This window comes from Bubalus kerabau, chromosome 10 (genome assembly GCF_029407905.1).
Source record: "Bubalus kerabau isolate K-KA32 ecotype Philippines breed swamp buffalo chromosome 10, PCC_UOA_SB_1v2, whole genome shotgun sequence".
NCBI lineage: Eukaryota > Metazoa > Chordata > Mammalia > Artiodactyla > Bovidae > Bubalus > Bubalus kerabau.
In genome coordinates, this window is record NC_073633.1 from 105296268 (window position 1) to 105323229 (window position 26962).

A 26962-nucleotide genomic window follows, 5' to 3' on the forward strand; every position below is an offset into this window, starting at 1 on the left:
CAGAGTCGGACACGACTGAGCAACTGAACAATAGCAACATACGCTTACTATCTCTTTCTGAACCCAGCAACATATTGGATGAAGTTCAGATTTACTCCAGTTTTTAGAAAATGAGTATTTTACATATTTCTAGAAATACGCCACCAGCCAGGCCCACCTCACACACGTGTGACCTAGAGACACTCCAGCTGTGGGGACACTCGCCATGGGACTCCAGTGTCCTCAGCTGGGGGCCGCGGACCTCCCGCCACCTCCCTGGCCCAGGCCCACGGTCCCCGCCTCCTCCAGGCCAGGACCACCCAAAGGCAGACACATGGCAGAAGCAGACAAGGCGGGGACGTGCTGCCAGCTCACCCGCCTCCACCCGGCGCCCTCATGGGGTTCTCGGCACCCCGCTCACCCACCCCGTCCCTGACCTTCACACGCCACTCGAGTTTCTCAAACGATGGGACACTCGTGACGTGGAACTCCCTGACAAAACACTCATCAATCTGACTTCAGCTGTGTGCTGAGGCCCAGGCCCCACTGCCGGGCAAACCAGAATTGGTCCTGTGCTCTGGCCAGCAGGGTGCAGCGGGGAGGAGGCTTGCCCTGTGCGAGTACTGATGACGAGGGTGTGACTACCTTTTCAGACCCCTGTGGTTTCAACAAACTTTGGGAGAACAAACCAGAGTTAGGGCCCACTTACAGTAATATTTCCCTTTGTAGACAATACTCTCAATACTTTCACATACATCGGAACTTTTAGAGCATTATTTTTATCTGGGAACTGCCTGTACTACGCCAGTTTAACCACCCAAGGACCCTTTCAATTATTTTCTAAAATCCTCTGTCCACACACCCCTAACACATGAAAACCTTAAACCACCAAACTTTCTGATTTTTTTAATTATAGATATTTAGGGTAAATTAAGCTCTTATTGCAGGACTTTGAAAAACTCATGTTCTTTCAAGAATTGTTTTCCCAAATTCCTAATGGACCTAGCCCTCTTTTTGAAGTGTCTGTCCCTCAGTTAAAAAAAAAAGGGTCCCCTCTAATTTAGACCATTTAAATACACTTTAAACTGGAAAGAGAGAGTTTAGCTTCTTCTACCTGAAATGCTGATAGAAAGCAAATTCCCTAAATGTCTATCCAAAAGAATTCCCTTTAAAAGTCTGATTTTTTAAATGATTTACAATAAACTGTCATTCTTTATATTTTAATAAGACCACTGGAGTGGGTTCGACCCTGGGTCTCTTGCATTGCAGGCAGATTCTTTACCATCTGAGCCACCAAGGAAGCCCAGTATAAAGTTTTATATTACATGTAGTGAGAACATTTATATTTCCTTAATATTGTGAACATTAAGTTACTGACCCACTTGAAAGGACTATTGTCTTTTCCCGATGAAGCAGCAGAAAGGCTGCCCATGCCGCGCTGCCGTCAGCCCATCCTCACTCCTCCTCGGGGCTTCGGTCCTGGCCTTGGTCTTCCCGGGAGCTTCAGGGCAAGCACAGCTTCTGTCTCAATCCTGCCAACATGGTTCGAAGGCTACATTCTAGGGTTTTCTGAATGTTTCACAATGGATGTTCCAGAAGAAAATAAGTAAAGAAGATTGCAATTCCAAATGAGGTTCTAAAACGAACACTTTCCGTGTTCAAAACTATCCACCAGAGCATTTCATCTGAAGAGCCCACTGCTCAGGAGAGCTGATGCCAGAGAGGCAGCACTCGTCAGCGGAAGCACTGGCTTGTAAGCTACTGTGTGCAAAAATGCACGTTTTGGTAATTTTGATATGAAACTAAGAATATCAACCATCAAAAGACACTAAGATACTGAAGCACTGTGTAAGTCTGGCAGACAGAAAATCCTCAACTCAGACACGCTGAGCTGATGAAACCACAACATTCTCCAGTTTGACCTTGAAAATCATATTACTCCAAAAGTCCAGAAATGTGGATTTATTTTTATTCAGAAATACTTTCATATTCTCTGTTCATCAAAAGTTTAAAAATTCAAAAGGGACACATAAAAATTACATGGGTCTTAGAAGCTACGTCAAACATGCGAGTTTTAAGAGTGACATTTTATACAGTGTAATTTAGCCCTCATAATTTTCTTATAATCAAATTATAACAGGAACACAAACATACCATATATTACTCTTTAAAATTTTGTTTTACAATATGTTCTTGTCAATGGGACACTTCAAAATGTTTAAACCTGACAGAAAAGCATTAAAAAAAAAAAGTACCAATGGAAGAAAAAAGTGTCAGAAACACACCTGTCCTTTACCTGGTGTGAAGATGGGAACCACTGCAATAAAAAAACTCTGAATCCATTCTCCTGGGGAGCACGCTCTGAACATCCACACTTGGGTCTATTGTTCTTTAAAATCATTTCAGACTTAAAATCAATTCTTTGTTACCAAGTGAGAAAGAGGCCCACTTTCAATATTCACTTTCATTGATGCCGTCTGCATTTCCTCTTAAGCGGTTGGTTTCTGGGACAGAGTTAGGCAGGGACACGCTGTTTGAAGGAAACCCAGTCTCACAGCTAACCGCAGACTCGGTGGGACAACAGTGAGAACTGCTTTAGGAGTGAACCTGGCACCGGAGCCGCCCTCGGACACTGTTCACTGGGGGAAGTAACCCTGGGTTTCACGTGTGGGAAGCTTGATGTGTTGGAGAAGTGGCCTCCGGAAGGAAGAGAAGTCTCCTCAGCTAAACGTGCAGGCAGTCCTCCATCACCTCCTCGGCCCCGAGGGACGAGCCCTTCGCAAACCCCCTGCCCATGGGGAGGGGCCTAAAAGGGGTCTTGGGGGCTCGGAGGAGGGGGAGCCCGAGACGCCCGCAGGGGTGAAGCTAGAGGAATGAGGCGAGGAAACCCCAGGACATCCTGGACACCACGGTCATGTCCCATGGCCTCACAGGTCTGGGCTGTGGTTTGGGAAGAAGAGGTGAGACTATTAACAAACCCTTCCCTTCTTTCAGCCGAAAGAAAACAAAGCCTCTTCACAGCTTCTTTTAATAATATAAACCTGATTTGTTGTTTTTTTTTAAAGAAAGAGTTGTAGGTGGAAGAACTTCAAGGAAACAGAGGGAGCTATTACCTGCGACAGGCCCTGAGTCTCCCGGGGGGTACCTACGGTGGGGGGGGGGTCACCCACTCTTCCCGAGCCCCGCTCCGCCCGGCGGCTCAGTGTGAGTGCAGCTGACACTGCGTGCTTTGTAAAGACCAAGGCAACTTGCATTTACCGTCCTGCGCTTCCTCTGCATGTGATCTCCTCCTAGTCATCCTCGGTACTCTTACCCCTGATCCCTTCCAAAACACTTTCAATATGTCTGCTCTTATGTACTGTTTCCCCTATAAAGCAACATATATATTAAAAACAGATTTGTTTGCAACCAAAAAAATTGCTTAAAACCATCTTATGCAACTGTTTTCACTTCATTTTCAACCAAAAAAAAAAAAAAAAAATCAAACACATTTGGGTTTATGAATAATACTGAAAAAAAACAGTGAATCTGATTATTCTCATACATGTATTAAAAAAATGTGCCTTTATTCCCCATGTTAACTCTCAGTAACTGACTCATTTCCGTACCTTAATAAGTTGAACTCTTGCTTGGAAAATATAGAAGGTACAAATATATAGAACTTTTAGGATTAAAAAATTTTCTGAATATAAAAATGCTTTCTATGTTTCAAAAATAACACTTTTGGATTCTTGTTGTAGTTTTGGGTTTGGTAACTTACTTAACTGTTAAGTACCCAAGGGTTTTTTAAAAAAAAATAACATGGTTTTAAATACAAAGTTATCCAAGAACCACTCACATCTGTGGATCAGCCCCATGAAAAGTTTAGTTTCTCAGCAAGAAAACCCCAAATATTCTCGTCATAAAATAAAATTCCATTATCAAAAACTAGCTTAAGATAGAAAACTATACGCCTTAGTGATTGCCAGAATTGCCCAGCACAGCTTCAGTAAAACAGAGAGAACTGATCGAGAAAATACAATCGCCACATGTGTGCAAGTGCTGCAAGTCAGACAGGGGCGCCGGGAGCCGCGGCCTTGCCCTGGGGCTCCGTCCTTCCCGGCGCGGCCCCTCCACCTCGGCCCGGCCCTGCTCCTCCTGCGGCTCATCGGACGCGGCGCCCCGCGCTCCTCCCGCCACCTACGCCCGACGCGGCGCCCGCGAAAGCGAAAGCGCGAGTAGGCCAGCACGTCTCCGTCCTTTCCGAGCTGTGAACGCCTCCGTGACCGTCCCGGCGAGCGCGGGGCCTAGATGAGCCGGGAGCTCCTGAGGAACTGGATGAGCACGCGGTACACGAACGTGTACTGGCACAGCGTCTGCACCATCAGCATCCGCTGCCGCCGCAGCATGTCCAGCACCCGCGGGACGTCCAGCGCCTGGCGAGGGAAGTGGGGTGAGGGCACGGCTCCCCAAGACCCCGGGGCGGGGAGGGGGGGGGAGGTCCTGGGGGAACCTTGCTGCAGGCAGGCAGCCTCTTGGCTACTCGGAGTCTCCCGCGGAGAAGCCCAGGACGTTTGTGCAGAAAGCCCTGGCAGGCCACGGGGGGCAGGGGTACCTCTCTGCCCGGCCCTGCGCCCGGCCCCCCTCTCCCCGCGCCCACAGAGGAGCAAGCACCTCGTTGTGCTCCAGGCAGGCGATCATGATCTCCGACAGAATGACGACGCCTGTCCGTCCCACGCCGGCACTGCAGTGGACCAGCAACGGGGGGTTGGGGCTTTTGGGTTCACTCGTGCTGTTTGTATGGCGTCGAACAGACTGGATCTCTTCGAGGTATGCTGTGAAACACGGATGACACAGACAGACACAAGGCACTGAGGCCGATCAGGCCGACTTAGAAGGCGGCCCCAGGCGCAGGGCACCGGGAACCGGTGAACCAGCCCAGCTACTGGCCGACAGTGCGGTCTCGGCGAGCCCCCACCTCTACCTGCGCTCCCGTTTATTCTCACCCGCAAAATGCAAAACTCTTCAGGGACCAGGAACTGCCTGCTGCTGACCAACCAAGTTATACTGTAAAACCTCTGCACTAAGCTTTCCCCTGAACGCTTGCAATTTTCAGTTTAAAATAAGCCCAGCCTCGCATGCAACAATACAGAGGCAGGAAAGGAGGCTCTGTAGGTCTGCCTCTGTGGCGGCCTTCGCGGCGCCGGGAGTGCAGACGCTTACACAGAAAGCCCTTGAGGTCCTCGGGACAGCCGTGCTCGGGCCAGTCGGTGTACTGCAGGTGCCAGATGGTCCGCTCCTGCCCGCTCAGCAGGTGCTTCATCTTCAGGCCCGTGGTGGCGTAGCAGCCGGAGTCCGTGCGGAAGCGGGTGGTGATCTTGAACCGCCCGTAGGTGACGGTGTTGTGCCTCGAGCCGAGGCGTGGCCAGTACCTGAAGCTCTTTTCCCTTCCGCCCTCCTGTCAGAGACAGAGCGCTCAGAACCGCGGCCCTGACCGGCCGAGAACGCCCCTTCACGGGGATCCGTCTCAGAAACGCGGCCCGAACCGGCCGAGGACGCCCCTTCACGGGGAGCCGTCTCGAGACTCCGACCTGCGCCCCCGCCCCCTTCTCTGAAGTCACGACCCACAGCGTGACCGTCACTGTCCGTCTGAGGCCGCGAGAAGGTCAAGGAAGAGAAGTGAGTCCTCACCTCCTCCGCCGTCACCATGGCTATAATCGCAATTCCCTGTTCCCACACCATCTGCCAAAAGTCTGGGCAGGTATTTTGCAGTGGTCCCTGAGTGGCAATATAGTCCCATTCAATTCCACTGACAGAGACCTGAAATTAGGGATTTAAAAAATGAGTATGTGTGTGTATAACACATGCATATACATTTGTTCATGGTAATACTTAAAAAGTGAACTGAACTATTTAGATAAAGACTTTCATCTTATTCTTTTTCCTTATTAGTGTAATTTCCATCACTGACACTTTTATAAGCACAAGCATTATGAGTTTATATAACATCTATATGTGACCTGGGACAATTTCCTTAATCTCTCCAAATCTCAGTTCTCATCTGCACAATAAAAATACTCCCTGCCCTCATGTTGCTGGGATTACTCAAGTCAGTATATTCAATGCCCTGCACATGACAGGGTCTCAATAAGTGGCTGTTATTCCTGCTGTTAGGTGCTGGTTCTTATAAAAATAACACCAGCATCATCACACCCCAAAGTTCAATCACAACCTTCCCTCATGAAGCACGATACATACTAGGATCAAGTACAAGCAGTTAAGTCAAAAACCTAAGTCAAGTGTCAAACTTCTGGGGGCGGGGAATCTCTTCCTACAGAAGGAGTTCACCTCTGAACTTCTGAGTCAGGATCACTCCATATAATGATACTAAATTTCCACTTAAGATTGAAAACCTTCTGGAAAACATTCTAATAATTATGAGAGCTGTAGTCAGGAAATGGGGTTAGATCTCGGCTCCCCCACTACTGAGTGATGGCCGTAACTGCTTCCCGAGTGCCCTGGGTAAACCCTGGGACTAAGACCGCAGCCTGAGTCATGCCACCACGTCCCACCGGCCCCACAGCGAACAAGGACCAGGGGGAGGGCTGGGGGCAGGAGGGGCGACACACTTCCTGACTCAGAGGTCAGGACAGCGGCCCACACCACGCGATACGGGGCGATCTGAGAATTCCTCCTGCTGTTGCTGAAGATCTCGAAATACCACCACAGAGCCTCAGCATTCAACTCTCACCCATCCAGTCACGGGAGACAGGATACGCTATTCCAAAGAAATGCTCCGTTTTTAAACACGTCACCTCAGTCACATCCGACTCTGCACAACCCCATGGACTGCAGCCCTCCAGGCTCCTCATCCATGGGATTCCCCAGGCAAGGATACTGGAGTGGGGGGCCGTGCCCACCTCCAGGGGATCTTTTCAACCCAGGGATGGAACCCAGGCCTCTTATGGCCCCTGCATTGGCGGGTGGGTTCTTTACCACTAGCGCTGCTCAGAGCTATGTGGCCGCCTGCAGGGAAGGGGTTTGCGGGAGAATGGGTGCCTGTGTATGTCTGACTGAGTCCCCTCACTGTGCCCCTGAAACTATCCCAGCGTGGTTAATCGGCTACACCTCAATACAAAATAAAAAGGTTTTTAGAAATAAAAAGCTTATGCACAGATTCCCAAAGACTGTCAAGGGCAGACTGCTGGGTCTCCGGGAAGTCTCACTTGCGAAATGGCTCTCATCCAACGTCACCTGCAAACTGAATAAAACGTGGGAAAGAAGAGAGAGAACACCTGATCGTGGACACCTTCTCATTCACTCACTAGAAGGAAACATCTTCTTTCCAGAGTAAGGAACTGACTGCGCAGCCAGTGTGAACAGAGGCTGCGGAGACGGAGAAGGCAGAGCCTCTGGCTTTTCTCACCATCCTCGTATGGACCATCCCTTTTTCTACTTTACTGGGCATAACGCTACTTCAGGTAAATGGCATTACCCTGTTTCGGGGCCAGGGTTGCGGGGTGGGGAGTGGCACCGCTTGCCCACAGAACAAAACAGTGTTTAAAAAGGAGAGAGTGGGCAAGGAGCGCAGACAGCTCCAGTGTGAGGGACGGCATTGGTGACACCATCCGACACACACGTGTGTCACATCAAAATGCACGGAGGTGCATGACAAGGAAAAAGGAGCCATTCAGCTGCTCCTGAGAGAACCTGTGAGCTAGAGAGAGGGCTTCAGATTCAGAAGCACCAAGTGCTCCAGGCAGACAAATGAGCGGCCCCGAAGTCCTGGGGACAATGCTGGGGGCAGAGGGACCACACACCGTCCCCCCAGGGGTACGGATTTCCCAGCCTGCAAAACAGTGTCAAAATGGTTCAAAACAAGGGTGTTTTTTGAAAACAAGTCTCGCCACTCTTGTGTTAATGATTTAACTGAGGACTCTGCCCCACCATCCTAACACTCCCCTCACCTTGATGTGGGAGGCGTTGATATAGCCAGTGTTGTTCTCCTTGGTCGGGACCAGCTCCACCCTGGCGTCATCGTAGGGAAGCACGTCCTGGAACCGATTTCTTTCTGCGTTTTCAGGGAGGCGTGCTGTTGAGCACTCGCCATCAACTAGCCGTTTTTTAAGAATTCTTTCATATTCTGTGAATACCATTCCCTGTTCTAACCGCTGTTCCAGAATTTTACACTGGAAAACACAGAGTGAGAAATAATATGACTGCAGTCCCACGCCACGCACAGCTGCATCTTGACTGCACGTCTGAAAACTCGCTTTCTGCCTCAAGTCTAGTGTTACCCAATACTGAAAATTCTAGATGAAACCAAAGTTAAATTTAACACGTCATTACATCGAAAGGACAAATGAAATAATCTTCTTGGTGAGAAATAGAATGCAAAGTTCTGTTTAAACTTGTTCTAGAATAATTCACTGAATTCGTTTTCTCTAAATCTATAGTCAATTACTTGACCCCCTTAGAAAGTTTGGGACTGACTTGTATACACTGCTATAATTAAAATGGATAATCGACAAGGACCTGCTGCATAGCACGGGGAACTCTGCTCAATACCAGGTGGCAGCCTGGATGGTAGAGGGGTTTGGGGAAGAATGGATACATGTACGTGGATGGCTGAGTCCCTTTGCTGTCCACCTGAAAAGATCACAACATTGTTAACTGGCTATACTTTAATATAAAAAAATTTTTTTAAATTACCTGACCCCCTAAGAACAGAAAGTTCTCCTGGAGAACAGTAAATCCTAGAGTAGGATAATTAATTCCAACTTCTATGAACAAGTGCTTCCACTCTGTAATATGATATATAAAACACTGAAAATAATCCATGTTGGAAATTATCTCCAGGATCCAGGTGTAAGCAAAGTAATTTTTGCTTAGCATAATTCATGCCTGCCTAATTTTGACAGAATAGAACCTCACAGCAAATACGTCTCAGTCACAAAGAAAGTTTTGAAAAACTCAGTAGTTGTTCACTGTTAAAAGTTTTTGATGTCAGGACAGCAGTCATGTTCTTTCCTACGAGTACTCACATGCAACTGCTGATTTCCTCTCACTTTACGGCCACAAGAAGGTAAAGAATGACAGCCAGAAGCCAACAGACAAAAATCAACAGTTAGCCTGAAATTATCTATTGAGGCATTAGCTATAAGCTTGCCCCAGTTTTGCAGTCCAGATTACAAAGTTGTTAACACTGCTTTATGATTATCAAATGGCTTAGAAAATCCAGCAGATCCTCAGGAAGGCAGCTCTGCAGCCTCGGCCGTCCCTGAGAAGGTGGGCGGCCTGGGGTCCCGTACGTACCCGCTCGTCGTTAGTGGCTCTGGCCGGCACGTCCTTCTCCTCATCGGGCAGCGGCAGTCGAGACAGGGAGAGTCCATTTAGAGCAGCCAATTTGAGAGGACCGATTTTTTTTGCATCTCCTCGGCTCTTTTTCATTCCCTACAAAAATAGTTATAGGCTTATATATCAAACATACATGCATACAATCCCTCTGAGAAGAGATTTCAGTGGACTGAAAACTAAACAAACAGAGGGAGGGAGGTTCTCCTAAATCAACAACCACAGGAGAGATGACGCTCCTACACACACACACACACAGTTTCACAAATATGAGGAGGAAGACATTCCATTCAAGGCCAAAGCCCTGATAAGTCTTCCAGATAGAAGGTTTTGAAATGCAGCTGGTTTCAGGGCTCTGTTGTAATGGAAGATGAGGTTCCGAGCAGACAGCATTCCTTCACAGGACTCACTGGACTCCTGAATGTCAAACTGTGACACGCGTGAAAATCAGCTGTAGTCCATGATAAGGGTTTAAATGTAGTGGCCTGACTGTAGTGAGCTTTCATACATTAAACAAACTAACAAAAACAGTTTCAGTGTTTTCTGTGGTGGCTCTGTTGTCTTCTACATTGTGCGGCAGACTTGTGTGACGGGGGTTAGACTACCACACTTCTGGTAAACGCCGGATTTTCCAAGTGAAGAAAACAGCAGGGCTGAAATCTCCATCATTACACCGGGAGAGGGTATGAGAGAGGGCACCCGCGGAATTCTGTCTGCTGAAAACTGGTGTTTCTTCAAGCCAGCAATTTTGCTCTCGAAGGCAAACAAGCGCAAGAATGCCAAGTCCTCTTTAACAGCCTACACCTCCTGGGAAGCCAGGGGATATATTCATAATGACAGCAGCCCTACTCTGACTGCAACGGTTTCCTCAGTTCTGTCTCATAAATGAGATCGCCTTCGCCCCAGCTCTGTCAGCCTTGGAGGGAGACCGCGGGGGAGGCACACAGAGCACAAGGCTCCTGCCTGGGTGACGACGCCAGGGTTCTCGGCTGTGCAGGAGACAGTGAGCGGCTGACAGTGGGCTGTGGGGGGCGTGGGGGCCATTCCGACGGGTGGCGTCTGCCAGGTTCCAGGGGCCAATTCTCCCACCATGGCTAACGTCAATCTGCCTCACAAGAGCCTGAAAATGGAAAACTCAGCTCCCGACAGCCAGGAGAAGTGGCCCCAGCGCTTCTCGGCCTGAAGGACTGAAATGTCCCAGCACCATGCGCTGGGTGATTGGTAAGGCCAGCTCTAAAGCCAGTATTTGAAGAAAGGGGCTCACAGTCAAAGCTCACCCCAAACACCCCTCACTTAGCCTCAGAGGACGTGCTTTTAAAGGTACTGGCCGAATGGTGGTTTCTCATGTGAGAACCACCACACGAGACTGAGGGTGAGACAGAAACTCTTCCTGTAAACACACAAGCATTCAAACCAGTCCACCTCTGCCAGATAGCAATCAAGTCCATGCAGGTGGAGACGGGTGGAGAACTCCGGAATGTTCCTGCTTATCTGCAATTCATTCCACTGTTTTTAGTACTAAACCCCCATAACCATAATTCACATTGTATGTTCATTCGCCTGTGGTCACCATTAAAACAACCAAGGCAACGGGAGTTACTATGGGGGTGGTCAGAGGGGTAGCAAGGGGTTGGACTCCAGCTCTTGGGAAGTCAGTCAGTTAAAGTATGATGCAACCTCACAGTAATACGTTAAACTTGACCAAGCACTTTCTATGAGCCAGGACCTCACTTTTTTTCCTCCAACAACTCTCTCGGGTTGTCTCAGTTACAAATGAAAAACAAGAGTCAGAGAGATTAAGTTCTTGGTCCAAGGTCACACCAGCTAGCTGGCTCCTTGTATATGGTAAACAGGGTCAAAACAATAGAAACCCTGCATTCAAGTCAGTCGGGCTGCAGGACAGAATTCAGAAAACACTTTCTGAGTCTAAGCTTCAGTGGGACCTGACGCCACACCACAGAAGACAGAGAAGGGGTGCCCGTCCCGGGTCTCGGATGGAGGAGCCGAGGGGCTGGGTGTGAAGGGCCTGGCCCCCTGGGAGAGAACCAGTGAACGGCAAGGTCCGGACTCACGGCCGAGTCTTCCACTCTTAGGTCCTGTACCTGTTCCCAGGCCACCGCTGCCATTCCCGTTCTTCAAGTAAGAACATTCCTTATTTGAAAAGACCGGGGCGGAGGGTGGGGGGGAGGCTTCCCTGGTGGTTCAGTGGTTGGGAGTCTGTTGGCCGATGCAGGGGACGCAGGTTCGATCCCTGGTCTGGGAGGATTCCACCTGCTGCAGGACAACTACGCGCGCACGGGCCACAAACGAGGGGAGCAAAAGCATGACCCAGTCACACGGTCGATACCGGAGGCCTCCAAGCCAAGGAGGGGGGCATTTGGAGAACTTTTGGAGAACCCAAATCAAAGTCCTTAGATCCAACAGAACTCCCTGGGCCCGTTCAAAAACTACTGGGAAAACAGACTTGAATATTGGACTCCACTCATCTGGGGCCAGACTCAGGCCCCGCATTAAGAACTAGGCACAGGTCTTGATGTAATCAGCGAAGAGTGTCAACTACGAGAGGGCCGGACCAGCTGGCGAGGACTCAGGCCGAGTTACTTCATCCCGCAGACACATCCACACCCTGTCCCGCCCCGAATCACCAACGCTGGGCCATCCCCTCCGCTTCAGCCAACCTGAGACAATGGCCTTTACTGTTAGGCAGTTGAGTAAGGATGTATTCCCAGGAAAAATTAAAAATCAACTTAGAGGAGAATCCACCTGCCAAGGCAGGAAACATGGGGGGTTCAGCCCCTGGTCCGGGAAGATCCCACATGCCTCGAAACAACTAAGCCGCAGCGCCTGAGCCTGGGCCACAGCCACTGAAGCCTGCACACCCAGAGCCCGAGGAGCCCCTGCAGTGAGCAGCCTGCCCGCCACTACAGAGCGGCTCCTGCCAGCCACCCCTGGAGAAAGTCCACACACAGCAACAGAGATCCCACGCAGCCAAAAGTGAAGTAACTGATTTTCCAAGACTTACAGTTCAAAACCATTCAGAGAAAACATATTTAAATCCACAGCACTAACTGTTAAGTCGTTCGAGTCTGTGTACACTCGTGTACTTCATAACCACTGTAGTTACTGTGCTAATTTTCCTTCTGCTTGTGAAGATGTTTGTGACGTCTCAGAGGCTCTAATAATACACTAGGCCAGAACCACATGTGTGATGGGCCCTCAGGTCTGAGCATGCTGACTGGCAGAAATTGGAGGCAGAGGCCCCAGCTGCCAGGACACGGGGGGCACCTGGGAGACGGAGTGCAGAGGCTAATGCATCACTTTCACCTGGCAAGAGCCCCGGGCACGGGGAACGGAGGCCTGAGCAGAGCGGAGCCAGATGCCCCATCAGGCAGCCAGATGACCCAGAGTGGACACGCGGACACGAAAACGGCACCAATGCCTGGGCAACGCTGAGGGCCTCACAGTGAAAAGGTTTCAGTGAGAAGACAAAGAACAGCACGGCTGAGACAAGCAAGTGTTACTTAATATAAAAGTGTGTGTGTGTGTGTGTGTGTGTGTGTGTTAGTTGCTCAGCTGTGTCCAACTCTGCGACCCCGTGGACTGTAGCCCGCAAGGCTCCTCAGTCCATGGGATTCTCCAGGCAAGAATACTGGAGTGGGTTGCCATGTCCTTCTCCAGGAGATCTTCCCGACCCAGGGATCGAACCCAGGTCTGTGCACAATATTTTAAAATATACAATACAACCTCTATGCAGAACAGTGTAGAAGAGAGGAGAACCAGCTACAGAGATAAACACGGGTTTAAAATCCGGTCCCTCACTAGCTGTGTGACCTTGGGAAAGTTACTCAGCATTGCAGAATCCACTTTCTCATCTGTAGAGACAATAGGCCTGTTGTAAGCTGGACACAGTGAAGCAGCCTGCTCCACCCCCGGGAATGCTCTGGGAATGGCCTTCACCAGCTAGAGATGATGTTATGCTGTTTCCTAGTTTGCCTCAAGTGGATAACAAAGTGCTTAAACCAGCGTGCTTTATCACACCGAGTATGAAGGAGCTGCATTTTCTACCAGGGGCCTTCCTTGGGCTCTCAGCTCAGTCTCTCTTTTAAAGACATCTGGGGTGCTCGGGTTTTTGGTCTGGGTGAAGCAGCCCAAAATCACCCTCCAGTCCCCAGAGGTCACAGCGCAGCAGTTTAAGCCACACCCACACAGACGGGACACACGGAGCCCACTAAGGACGCCTCAGGGGAGCTTCGCTGACCCCGCAGGAGGCCACGGAGCCACAGCAGCCCTGGGCCTGCGTCGCGCAGGCTGTTTTTACCGGTGGCTCACAAGGCAGTCTTGGCCCAAGTCGTGAAATCCTCACTCCTCTCCCCTGGCACCACCTTCTGGAGACGCCCATCCACTGCTCGTATCCTACTCCAGAGCCCCCTACGTTCACCTTTCCCTGGTCTAAGCCATTATCTCTAGCAATGTCACCAAGATTCTAGTCAATCCCCATCATTTCCATAGATAATCAAACTCAGAGAGTTCCAAAACAAAGCAAAAATAGGGTAAAATGTGTGTGTCTACTGGGCTACCGGGCTGTTTGAAAGGAGTTCAAAAGAAAAAGCTGAAAGAACTCGCGGAAGTCAAAGACAAGATGGACAAAGGGCAGACAGTGCAGAGAAGGGCAGGTTTGCAGGGGGCACCAAGCTGTGGGGTGAGGCCCCTGCGCCCACCCCGCACGGCCCACGGCTCACCCCCAGAGGCGGAAGCCCTTCCACTGTATTCTTCTTAGCGGAGAGGAGATCGGACGCTGGCCTCTTCTGCAGGGAGTCCCTCCGGGCGCGGTACCTCCCCGACGTGGTAAGGTCCGACTCGGACGCCGATGGCGACAAGAGCCCGTCCCGCCGGGGCCGCGGGCCCTCCCCAGGCGCGGCGCCTGGGGCCTGGGGCTCCAGGATGTGCAGGGGCCCAGGGGCCAGGGGCGCGGCGCGGGGGACATCTGGGGGGCGGCCGCCCCGGGAGCCGAGTGGCGGCGCGGGCCCCTCCTCGGGGTCCTCGTCCTCATCCTCATCGCTGCTGTGGATCAGCACGGTGGCGTCCGACAAGGACTTCCCGTGCCCGCCTCGCAGGCTGCCCCGCGGCCCGGCGGCGCCGTCTTCTGCCCGCGGCGCCCGCTCCCCCGCCGCCAGGGCCGGTGCGGCCCTCTCCTGCAGCCGCAGGCCCTCGAGGCCGTGCGCCAGGCCAGCTAGCTCGACGCTGTTGCGCTTCTGCAGCCGCGCACGCCGGGCAGCCGTCAGCGGCTCGCTCACCTCCTGCAGCGAGTGCGCCACCGGCGAGCTGTCCTCCTGGAAGGTCTGCACCGAGTGGTGCACGCGGCGCGTGATGAGGTCAGGGTTGCTGCTGCTGATGGGCGGCTGGCGGGACAGGTCCGGGGTGCTGTTGGCCGGCCGCGGGTGCGGGTAGGGGGGCGGTGGGCGGTACACCTGCGTCCTCAGGATGCTGGGTGCCGGGCAGTCACGCGCCTGCAGCTGCGCGTTGGTCAGCTCGGGCACGCTCACGGCACCCAACCCCGGGCGCCGCCCCGCCACTGAGGCATAGGGGTAGGGGGCCGGGCTGTGGAAGCTGTGGCTAAGGCTGAAGGCGCCGGGGGCCATGGGCGGAGAGCCCGGGCGCGCGTGCTCGCGGATCTCGGGCTGGCTGTACACCAGGCTGAGGTTCCGCAGAGAGCGGCTCTGCCGCTCGGCCGGCGCCAGGCCGCGCTGCAGCTGCTTCATGACCGTCTCGTAGTCGGGGGTCGGGCGGTAGGACGGTGGGATCAGGGCGCTGTGCCGGTGCGAGGGCACGTAGTCGGGCCTCAGGACGTCGCTGCCCGTGATGCTGGGGTTAGAGGACCCGGGCGAGGGCTGCAGGTAGGGCTGCGGGCTATTCAAGGAGCTGGTGCTGTGCGCGCTGTACACGCTGCCGTTGCGGACGCGCCCGCCGAGCTCCACCTGCGCGCGATCCAGGCTGGTCTGAGAGTGACAGTAGAAGCCGTTCTGGTTGGTCACGAAGAGGTTATCTGGGGGGCGGGCGGGACAAGACAGCATGCATTTTATAATGAGATTTTTTTCTGAATGTACTGAATTGGACCAATTACTCAAGACAAACACTGAGACGGCCTGAATGCTGATGACGTTTATGAAACTCCAGGATGAAGGGACCCGGCGGCTCTACTCACACCGCCGGACCCTGGACGCGCGGTTTCTGGGCCCCTCGCCTCCTCACCTCCAGAATGGGGTGGTTCTGCCTGCTCCAAGAGTGGGATTCAGGACCTCACACCCAGTAAAGAACAGCCAAATCTATGCTCAGCATTAAGAGTACAACTATACCACCACAAAACACTGTCCTCTTCTGCGAGTCAAGAGCATGTGTTTTACTAGAGACAAAGCTGGCTTTCCAGAAATCTGGGGAGCTAAGAGCAGAAATACCCCTAGGTGTGTGGCCCTGCTGATGCTGAGCGAGTTCAAGCACCGGCTGTCTGTAAACATTTCCTGAAATGAAACTCAAGGTGGACTGTGTAGATTCCTCCAGAATGAAGATAACAGGGCAAGGAGTTCAGCAGGATCTAAGCGTCACGAAGTCCTCGAGTGTCACCTGTAGCTGCACACCTCAGCAGGGGCGGGAAGCCGAGGAGACCCCCGCAAAGACAGCCGCCCCGCCCCCGGCGCCGCCCCGCCCCCGGCGCCGCCCCGCCCCCGGCGCCGCCCCGCCCCCGGCGCCGCCCCCGCAAAGACAGCCGCCCCGCCCCCGGCGCCGCCCCGCCCCCGGCGCCGCCCCGCCCCCGGCGCCGCCCCCGCCCCCGGCACCGCCCCCGGCGCCGCCCCGCCCCCGGCGCCGCCCCCGCCCCCGCCCCCGGTGCCGCCCCCGCCCCCGGTGCCGCCCCCGCCCCCGGCGCCGCCCCGCCCCCGCTGCCGCCCCCGCCCCCGGTGCCGCCCCCGCCCCCGCCCCCGGTGCCGCCCCGCCCCCGGCGCCGCCCCCGCCCCCGGTGCCGCCCCTGCCCGAGTAAGACAGGTCACAGTGAGCGCCTCACGTGTCCACAGAGGCTGCGTGTGCACCTGCTTGGGCTGGAAGGAGGCCTGCTTCTTCAGTCCAGCCTGTAGTTCACCTGAAAAACTACCCAGGGTGACTTCTAACACGTCAATGGAAAGACCACCAGAGAATAGTTGCCACTGATAAAAACATTCTTTTTCTGACTCAAAAGCCTCATGATGGTTTTGTCCGAGGGAACAGCAGGCCAGCGTCTCACGCGTGGTTTCTATTCCGGCGGCACACACAGCCACGGAGACAAGGGCCTCAGAGGCAGCTCGTGCTCTCCCTGCGAATGCACCATGCTTCTCCCATCTCGAGAGCCCCCCGAGGTCTGCGTCTGTGGTGCCCCCTTTCCTCACAGCTGCCAACACTCGCTCAGCCTCACCCCCGCCCATCTAGACCAGCATAATACCTGCTGGTCCTGCTCTGCGCACCCCCCAAACCATCCAATTACGAGTCTGATGTGTAGAAGACTCTGCTAAGAACTAACGGGGCAGTGGTGGGGGAGGGTGTAGGGAATGATTAGGATCCAAAGAAAAAGGGAAAGGTAAGCACAGAAATCACGGGAACCCAAGGAAGAAGTGTTGCAACTGAAGGAGGGAAGTGTGGCGAGTGAAGGAGCCCGGTGTCACAGGAGCTGGGGGAGGGAAGGAGCGCTTCCGGCTGGGGCTGAGCGATGGGGTCAGGGACACCTCCAGGACACACGGCACTCGGGGCCTGGAGAGCCGGCAGCTGCAGTTTCACCAGCAGTCGGGCCCCCTGGCTCTGACTGCTCTCGGGGTACCCTGCTCCCTGTGGAATCACAGTCAAGGGAATGTGAGCAGAGGATACAGAGGCAGTCCCCTGCCTCCTCCTCCGGCCAGCCTGGCCAACCTTCCAGATGGAAGGGGCTCTGGCCCAGAGCCCTCCTGCCAGGGCAGGGGGGCGGATAACCCAAGGAGGAGTGCGCTTTCCCACAGAAGCCATGGGAGTTTGAGTCTGTGCCCAAGCACAGCACAGCCCATCCGGCGGAAGCGGGTGGGCAAGGGGTAGGCAGGGAAAGGGCGCCGAGGGTGACAGAGCGGGGCGGGCAACCGGGAGACTTGGTAGACATGGAGTGGCTGGAGGAGCCTGTGGCTGGAGAGAGCTCAGAGTGGGCGCGGGAGGTGAGACCTGGAACAGGAGCACAGAGGGGCATCTCAAGAGGATGCTGAACACTAGACACGGACCATCGTCAGGGAAATGGGATGAGCCCGGCCACTGAGTGTCAGATGAACCGGGGAGGGTGGGAACTGAGGACGTCAGCGCCTGTGATGCAGCGACTCACGAGAGGTCTCAAAAAAAAAAAAAGACTGCATTGGCAGGAGCAGAGGGATAGGGAGGAGGAGAAACGGAACAGATGCTCCATGAAGTTAATCAGAGGCAAGAGGATTTGCAACTGTCTGGGTACTGAAGGCAAAAAAAAGAAAAGAAGCATCATAAACAGTTTGGAATCCCAGGAAGCAGGGGGTGACTTCACCGTAAAGGAGCACGGAGCCTGGCAAAGGGCCTTGTGGAGCGGAAGAGCTCAACTCCAGGATGCCACTGCGGCAAGCGGTGGCAGCGGACAATGTTCCGAGTGCTCCCGCTCAGCCCGCGGTCCTGCCGGCCCCCTGAACGGCCCCCAGGCCGTTGGACAGGGGGCACGTGGGGGCGGAGCTCAGGAACAAAGGTGGGCTGGGGAACGCAGACAGTCCTCCTCGCTGAGCCCCCAACTGCGGATGAGACGAGATCAACCGGATGCCTGTGGAGGGAGCGGGCCCTGGGCAGACCTCCGGGGCAGGGAGCACCGAGGGGGCAGGAGCCGGGAGCATCCAGCGCGAGGAAGAGGCTGGGACGCTGGGGTCCGATGGGAAGGAGGGCGCGTGGTTCCTGCGCGAGGGCAGCTTGGCGGAGCAGCACAGCCGGGAGGGGAAGGGGAACCAGTAAGCAGAAGGGGCACACAGGAGCGCTCTCAGAAATGGGGAGAAAACGAAAGAAGAGACAGTTCACACCGCAGTCTGGAGGGAGAGGAAGACATTAGGAGGCTCGCGGAGAGAGGAAAAGGGAGGACCGGAGAGGAAACACACTGAAGAGAAGAGAGATTTTTGGGGGTGGGGGGCGGGTGTCAAAGCCCCAGGAGGGCAGAGTGGAAGGAGGAGAAGCCAGTGAGGAAGGTAAAAGCAACCCCCCGAGGCGCACCCTCTGGGACTCTGCAGTCGAATCTGTCCCCCCCCACCCTCCACCCCCGCCCGGAGAACCTCACCCAACACACAAGGCGCAGCGCCAACAACGCGCCACCGCCCCCCTCCTGGTCCCCTCACGCGCCCTCCAGTCCCCCACGGGCCTGAGTCCAAGCACCCGCTTCGCCGTCTGTGCCGGGGCAGTCACTACCCCACCACAAAAGCAGGGGCAGCGGCCCCACCCGGGAGCTCGCCACTCCCCGCCTTTCGAAGTCACCCCTCTTTCCAGGAAGCCTTTCTCAGACTGCCCAGCTCACACTGGTCACAACACGCCTGCTCCCTTTGTACCTAAGTCATCTGTGTACTTGTGCTATCCTCCTCTATTAGGCTCTAAGCTTCTTAAGATGTGGAATTACCTCTCTGCATCCATCTCCCCGCCTTTACAGCAGAGCCTTGTGGACAGAGTAAAGTAATAATGCTTGTAAAATGAATGCTGGAGATATAGCTTCAGAGGCCCTGTCTTCACATAGCTCAATATGCCCATCATTTGAAAAATAAACATAAATAGAGGAAAATAATCCTTTACAACGGGAAGGTCTCAGGCAGGAAAAAACACAGAAGCAGCCTGGGACCTCCGGGGCCAGAAATCACAAAAGCACTCAGAGCCCATGGGGCACATGTTAACAGGACCTGGGAGCCAGTTTGAAGGAGTGCCCATGGGCCAAATTCAGGATCAGATCTGAGCATCAGAATCTGATACTACATGTTTGCTACCCACATCCCCCAAAAAACTGACTCTAATGAATCCAGGTTGGCTATCATCATGACAATAATTCTGTGAAGTTAAATTTTTAAGTTATTTGTGTAATAACTTCAGGCAAAAAACTATCCTGGCTTCAAGATCTCCAAGCCTTCATGATGTATTCAAATTATAGTAATTTTGTAAGGCATTTCAGAAATGGTGTACTTTACCTAGGGAAGAGGTGTACGGTTCTGTGTAATGTCCATTATAGTGCAGCTGGGGTGGGGCAGCCATCGCATAGGGTTGCGGCTTGGGCTAAGAATCGGAAAGTTGGAAACAGGGTTAAAACACATCGTCTATGGAACATGTGTAAACAGTTCTTTTCTGGCTTCTTTCTTTTCACTGAGAAACTTCTGAAGGAGCCTGACGTATTATATATGAAAAATAAATATCAACACCCTATAGCTCTTACCCTATCTATCCTTTGCAGGGTTTTCCAGAAAGGCAATGCTAAGCACTATGCTGTTATCAGGCAGCAGACAGCACAAGAAAGCAGGAACAGACACAGATTTCCTGAATTCTTATATAAACAATTGATTAGAAAAAACTTATATGTACTATATTTAATCTTATTAGCTGAACCATCTAGTATTTTAAATATCCACTAACTTCTGATTACTCTTGGCTAATAGTCAATATCTTTAGTATTAGGTTGGACCTAATATTTTAAAATATATAACACAATAAATGTTACATATATAAATATTAGGCTTAAGTTGTAGAAAATCACCATTTCTTTGGTCAAATGTCAGCATACTTTAACAGTTCAAACTAAAAACGAACACTACTAAAAGCGTATTTTATTAAGGAAAGCGACCGCACTAAAACAAAACAAGGCAATTGTAATTTTCCTTCTTTCTTACCAGAGACATCCTCGAAGAAGACCTCCTCCTAATTGGGTTCACTATGACGGTCTGAGTTTGCCTGTAAAAATAAGACATGTCTTTGAGAAACACATATACACGTGCTCATATGCACACAATCTTCCTAGACATGCTAATAAGAAAGTAAAGGATAAATCTTCCCAAGCGACAAACTCATCCAGTCATCAATCAGAGAAAAGGCAGGTGGTCCCCCGGCCGCACTCCAGGGTCTGAGCCTCGTGGAGCAGCCGTCGGTCGCCTGGCCGAGCCCAGGGCCAGGCAGGAGGAGCTGTCCCCGGTCCACGCAGGCAGGCCCTCTGGAGCGACCAGCAGCAGAGTGGAGGGGGCGCCAGGCCAGAGGGCCACAGACTCAACCCCAGGGAAGAGATGGCGCAAACATGCTTCTCCTGCGGGCTGGGCTCAGCGCTGACCACCTCTGTTCTCAGCGCTCAGGACGGACGGCCAGCTGCCAGCCTCAGAGCCAGAAGCAACAGAGCGCCTTTGATGGAGAGCCTGTTAGCCGCGGACCACACACATGATCAAGAGACAAGCTGGGAACTTGGGAAACTTAGGAGTATGTGTGTTAGCTGCTCAGTTGTGTCCGACTCTTTGTGACGCCCTGGACCGTCGCCCACCAGGCTTCTCCATCAATGGGGTTCTCCAGGAAAGAATACTGGAGTGGGTTGCCATTCCCTTCTCCGTAAGACTATATATTTCCTCTAAGAAACTAAGGTAGGGAGAGCAAAAGAGTAGGAACGTCGGTTCAGTGGGCTGGTGGTAACTCCATTTACTTTCCTTTGCAAGAAACTTCTCTCTGGTTCTAAGTGTACTTTTAAAAAAGAAATGAAAAGGAGTCCTGGCTAACATTTATCAGATAATTTGAGATTTTAAGCTTTTCAGAGCAAGCTCCTTAAACATAGGTCACAAATAAGAAAAAGAAAATTCCTTTTGTCAGAATCTATCTTTTAAAGATAAAGGCAGACATTTTTGTTGTTGTCTTGCGTATGGTCAGTTTTATTGCAAATAAGATCTAGGAACCTATACACGTAGGATTCTTGGGTTTGATCATGATGCAATTTTGTCAAAGCTCTTTTTGAAAAACCTTTGAGCATCTATTCCTGGCCCATAAGCTTATGTGACATGTAATTACAGAGTACAAAAAATGTCATCCTTGGTTATAGTGTTCCTAAGGCCTACTAATTACTAGAAAATCCGTAATCACAAAATGAACATGAGTTCCATTTAATCAGTGAATTTACCATCTCAAGCCTCAAGTCTCGTCTCAAAAATTATTTTCAGCACTGTAACAACTAATTTCTTCTATTAAATCCCTAAATATTAGCTAATTTTTATAAGATTTTTGCTGCTAAGTCGCTTCAGTCGTGTCCGACTCTGTGCGACCCCACAGACGGCAGCCCACCAGGCTCCCCCATCCCTGGGATTCTCCAGGCAAGAACACTGGAGTGGGTTGCCATTGCCTTCTCCAGTGCATTAAAGTGAAAAGTGAAAGTGAAGTCGCTCAGTCGTGTCCGACTCCTAGCGACCCCATAGACTGCAGCCTACCAGGCTCCTCTGTCCATGGGATTTTCCAGGCAAGAGTGGGGTGCCATTGCCTTCTCCAAGATTTTTGAGGTAAAAGAAAATTACTCCTAATAGAACTATCAAGTAGCTGCAACTGCTTTTATGAGTTGACTTTTTTGATTAAACACTTTTAAAAATAACCTTTTATTATCATTGGAATAAATTAAGATTGTTGATGAAGAATAGATGTCTCTTTTCCAAAGGATGCTCCCATTCTGCCAGTAATTATTATGCAACAAAAATAAAATGGATGTCAATTCCATTAGATTGCAAAAATACCCACATCAGTTGGTAAAACATTAGTAAAGTCAGGAGGGTGTATCTGAGCCTTTTTTCCCTCTTATTTATTTTTAATTGAAAGGTAATTACAATATTGTGATGGCTTCCGCCATACATCAACATGGATCAGACACAGGTATACACACGTCCCCTCGCTCGAGCCGCCCTCCCCCTCCTGCCCCTCTAGTTGTCACAGAGCCCCGGTCTGAGTTCCTGAGTCACAGCGGATTCCCACCATCTATTGCACGTGTGTTAGTGCGTGTCACAGCGGATTCCCACCATCTATTGCACACGTGTCAGTGTGTGTCATAGTGGATTCCCACCATCTATTGTACGCGTGTTAGTGCGTGTCAGTTCTCTTTTAAAACGCTCCTTAACTGCACACTGCTGTTGCTTAGTTGCTGGGTCGTGTCTGACGCTTTGCCCCATGGACTGCAGCCCTCCAGGGACAGAGACCAAGCCCTTCTGCACCGGCAGGCTGGATTCTTTACCATCAGGCCACCAGGGACGCTCCTTAACTGCACGTTAATACATTCTTCAATTTAGCATCCAGGACTTGAAGACACTGCGTTCTGCAGCCTCGAGGTCTACTTTTCCTTTACTCTCCATCATCAGGGCTAGACTTAGGCCATCCTAGTTGGCCTCTGAAGTTTATATTTAGTCTAGAGACTCACTAAATTGACTAAACCTTAAAAGGACTACAAATTCAAAACACAGAGATGAGGAAAATGGACGTTGATAGGATCTTCCAACGAGGTGTCCAGAGTTGCCCAGCCGGACACAAAAACAAAGGCTGTTAAACACGAAGCCCAAGGATGTGAGCCTCGGAGCAGAGGCGGCACCCCACACGGGGGTCTATCCTGGCGCCTGCTGGCAGCCTCCAGGGCAGAGGCGGCACCCCACACGGGGGTCTATCCTGGCGCCTGCTGGCGGCCCCCAGGGTGGAGGCGGCACTGCAGAGGCCACCTCTGCTAAAAACAAACCAGTATGTCTTCCTGCTGCCCAGCTGACGTAGGCAGCCTCTCCATCGGGTCTACATATTCTAACCTCCTCTTTCTTCTTGCCAAAATCCTTGTCAAAGCAGTTTTCTAGGAGACCAGCTAAACTGAGTACACAAGAGAGAACAGTGAACAGTTGGTAGTGTTTGGGGGCAGTTACTATGCTGGTGGGTGCTTCTAAAAACAAGACAGCTAAAGATTTCTGGGGGACTGGAAATCACTGGAATGTGTATATTGGAGAAGACACAAGAAGAAAGGGTTGCTAGCCCAAGTAAAACAAATGACATTACTTATTAAAACAGTGCAAAAGGCTATACACGATTACCTTGGGGAATCCAAACACCAACCCTGAGAAGGAGGCTGGTGGGTATCTTTCCTTACAGATAAGGTAATGGATATTTAGATTAAGTAAATTGTTCCTGGTCACATGGCAAATAAGCAGAACTGACATCAGAACCGGGCGGGTCTGTCAGATTCCTGAGCACACGCTCCTAACAGCTGATTATCTGTCTGACGCCCCCTCCCCACCCCAACAGACACATGGGCTCCACCGAGGCAAAGGACACACCATAGTGCCACTGGTGCCTGGCACACAAGGAAGCTGCCAAATGTGTGCTGAACAAGTGAAGCAAACAGTGAGTGAGGACTGCAATGGATGCTTATGGCTAAGCACTTACAATCTGGGCTTCCCTGATGCTCAGCTGGTAAAGAATCCACTTGCAATGCAGGAGACCCCGGCTCAATCCCTGGGTCAGGAAGATCCAGTGGAGAAAGTAAAGGCTACCCACTCCAGTATTCTTGGGCTTCCCTTGTGGCTCAGCTGGTAAAGAATCCACCTGCAATGCAGGAGACCCCAGCTCAATCCCTGGGTCAGGAAGATCCACTGGAGAAGGGAATGGCTACCCACTCCAGTATTCTGGCCTGGAGAATTCCATGGGCTGTACAGACCATGGGGTCACAAAAAGTCGGACACGACTGAGCAACTTTCACTTGGGCTTCCCTAGTGACTCAGTTGGTAAAGAATCTGCCTGTAATGCAGAAGACCCAGGTTCACTCCACAAGTCAGGAAGATCCCATGGAGAAGGAAATGGCAACCTACTCCAGTACTCTTGCCTGGAAAAATTCCATGGACAGAAGAGCAGGACAGGCTGCAGTCCATGGACTCCCAGAGTTGGACATGATTGTGCAACTTTCACATACAACTTACACTTGAGCTGTAACGACAGTAAATTTCCAAGAACCGACTTTTGCTTTGTGAGCTTCGTTTCTTGTATATTCAAGCTATAGAGGACTGAGATTTTGATGCACAAAAAATATGTTGGCTAGTGGAAATACCCAGAAAATATTGACCTCAGTGACCTTCCTTTAATGGGACAGGGGCTTTCTCTTCTTCCAGGCTTCTCACAGTGTCTTCAAAAACTCTGCAGCAGGCCAAGAAGGGGGACAGCCCCAGCTCCCTCCGGGAAGGGCCAGTGCATCTGCTGATCACAGAAGTCTCCAGAACAGACTGGCTGCTATATTTGCCAGTAGCCTTAAACTGCAGGAACACTCGCCAATGCTGACAAGGCTTAGCAAGGAGCCCACTGGCGACAGGAATTCAACCTCCCCCTCTGGACAAAGTCCGTGGAAACTTCTGCCACTCGGCTTTGCAGGTTTGGGGACACTAGACTCCCCTTCCCCCGCTCTCCCCAGAGAGGAGAGAAAGAGCCTCCCACACACCAAGCAGCCTCTCAAGATTCCTTTTCCCTCTGATTCTTCTCATGCAAATTCAACAGGTCAATGATAGCATGAATGGGTCTGGGGCTTGGGGTGGCAGAGAAGGGGAGAGAAGTCCTTAGACCTAAGAAACTGTCACTACCTCATTTAATTCCTATTCCAACTCTAAAGAAATGCTAAATAAAACTCACATTATTCTCACACTATAAATTAAAAAAGCAAAAAGAGGGATTCCCCTGGTGGTCCAGTGGCTAAGACTCTGCATGCAGGAGGGCCAGGTTCAATCCCTGGTCGGGGAACTAAGATCCCACACGTCACAGGCCAACTAAGTCCAAGTGCTGCAACAAAGCCCAAGCACAGCCAAAAAAAAAGAATTCCTTTCTCTTCACCTGGGGATCAAGTGCTACATTCACTTCCTGTAGAATGAAGTGGGTATCTTCCATTGTAAATTATTTCATAGCAATAGTTCATGAAAATGGACTTCCATGATTTAACATGTATGGAAATTAAAAGCAAAATGTAGAAAATAGACCTTTACATATAATTATTTCATTTTAAAAATACTCATTTTCCTTATACAAATGTAACATATGCAAATGAGGATCTAATATAAATGTGGTTTTATTTATATTTGGGAATAAATAGTAATATTATTTAAAAAAAAATGAGCTAAGACTGAGTCATTTACCCCCAACACACACATAAATTATTTATTCTCCTTCTGAACTTTAAAACTGTTACCAAGGGGTGATTTGCAAAAAAACTCTTTTAAAAAGGTATTAACCACCAACCAAGAGGGATGCCTACTGGAAAAAGATTCTATCTTATGGTTTATTTCAAATGACTGATTCTCCATTAATTTCCGGGGGGGGGGAGGGGGAGTGAACTGAGGGAATGATGGCTCATAATTACGAATAGTCTTAAACTTATGAAAGGCTTTACATCTACGAAAGGGCTGTGGCCCGGGAGACTGCACATGTACTGCTCTGAGCAGAACACACGCGTCCGCACACAAAGCACTGCCACCCACGCCGGTAACAGGCCGGTGCGGAGGAGCCCCAAACGCCACGGCCTGGGACGCCGGCGCAGCGGAGCCCGCCGCGAGGGGGCGCCCTCCTCACACAAAGGCGCGGAGCCCCGAGCCCCGCAGCAGGCAGAGGCGGCGTCGGCCACGGAGAAGGGCAGGGCCGCTGCACCTGGGGAAGCAGCGGGACTCATCCATATGAAAGGACGGTGGAGGGAACGGGGATGCAGGGAACCCGGGGCCTCAAGGCTAATTAACTGCTGGATGGTCCTCCCCAGCGGACGTCCTTTCCGGCCCCAAGCCGGGCCTGCCTATTTCTCTTCGCACCGCTGCTCCTTCACACTGGGGCCCATGAAGCGGGGAGCGCCTCTCCTTAACGGGCCCTAAGGTACAAGCCGTTCTTCCGTCAGGAATAAACGGACGGCGGCGGGGAGCAGGACGGCTCATTCCCCCGGACTCCCCGAGCCTGCTTCAGGCTCGTGACTCGGAAGCCGGCCCCGGCCCTGCCGGACGCCCGGGCCTGAAGACTCGAGGGAGGAGCCCTGCGCGCCCAGCCCCAGCGGACGGACGCGCCGGGCCCACGAGGCTCGGCCGGGGCAGAGCCCACGGCCCGGACTCCCGACCCTGCTCCCAGCTGCCAGCCGCGTGGCAGGGCGCGAGTCTGCACTTGTCTGTCCCCACAGCGTCCCTGTGAATGGGCACCTGGACTGTGCGGAGGGGCTGCTGTGAAGCCAGAGACGAAGGCGGGCCACGTGGCGCCTGACGCAGGAAGCGCCGACTGAACCACGTGATAAGCGGCAGGAAAAGCAGCCCTGAGCGCGGCGCGGCGGCCCGGCAGCAGCGCTCACTCTGGATCAGCAGGAATGAGGGTGAGCCCGCCTGAGAACAGGAGGGCGGGCGCCCGGCGAAGGCCTGGGGCTGTGAGGGGCACCGGCAGGGCAGGGACCGAGGGCCCTGGGAGCCAGGACGGAGGCTCGGCGGGGCACTGGGCCCGGAGGAGGCGGGCTAGAGGGGAGGACAGCGCAGACGTGGGCCTGAGCGATGACTGGGAGCAAAGCTGCATGTTTCGCTCATACGGTTAAGGAGACTGCCCAGAGCAGGCGCGACAGGGCCAGGAGGCCAACTGGAGGCCAGCTGGTGAGCTGGAGCAGAGG

The 26962-nt window shown here is 52.2% G+C and overlaps 1 protein-coding gene across 5 annotated transcripts in view; it reads right to left on the reverse strand.

The window, feature by feature from the left end:
* Positions 1 to 1928: 1928 nt before the first annotated feature.
* PTPN21 (protein tyrosine phosphatase non-receptor type 21) overlaps positions 1929 to 26962 on the reverse strand; it is a 76511-nt gene continuing 51477 nt past the window's right edge. For all 5 annotated transcript variants that reach the window (XM_055538834.1, XM_055538838.1, XM_055538837.1 and 2 more), the window contains 9 exons: positions 20211 to 20271; positions 19518 to 19602; positions 14052 to 15355; positions 9274 to 9411; positions 7926 to 8147; positions 5650 to 5778; positions 5182 to 5416; positions 4633 to 4793; positions 1929 to 4394 (listed from right to left, as the gene is read on the reverse strand). In XM_055538834.1, coding sequence (XP_055394809.1) covers positions 4266 to 4394; positions 4633 to 4793; positions 5182 to 5416; positions 5650 to 5778; positions 7926 to 8147; positions 9274 to 9411; positions 14052 to 15355; positions 19518 to 19602; positions 20211 to 20271 — 2464 coding nt within the window. In that variant the 3' untranslated portion in view covers positions 1929 to 4265. The remainder of the gene's footprint in view (positions 4395 to 4632; positions 4794 to 5181; positions 5417 to 5649; positions 5779 to 7925; positions 8148 to 9273; positions 9412 to 14051; positions 15356 to 19517; positions 19603 to 20210; positions 20272 to 26962) is intronic.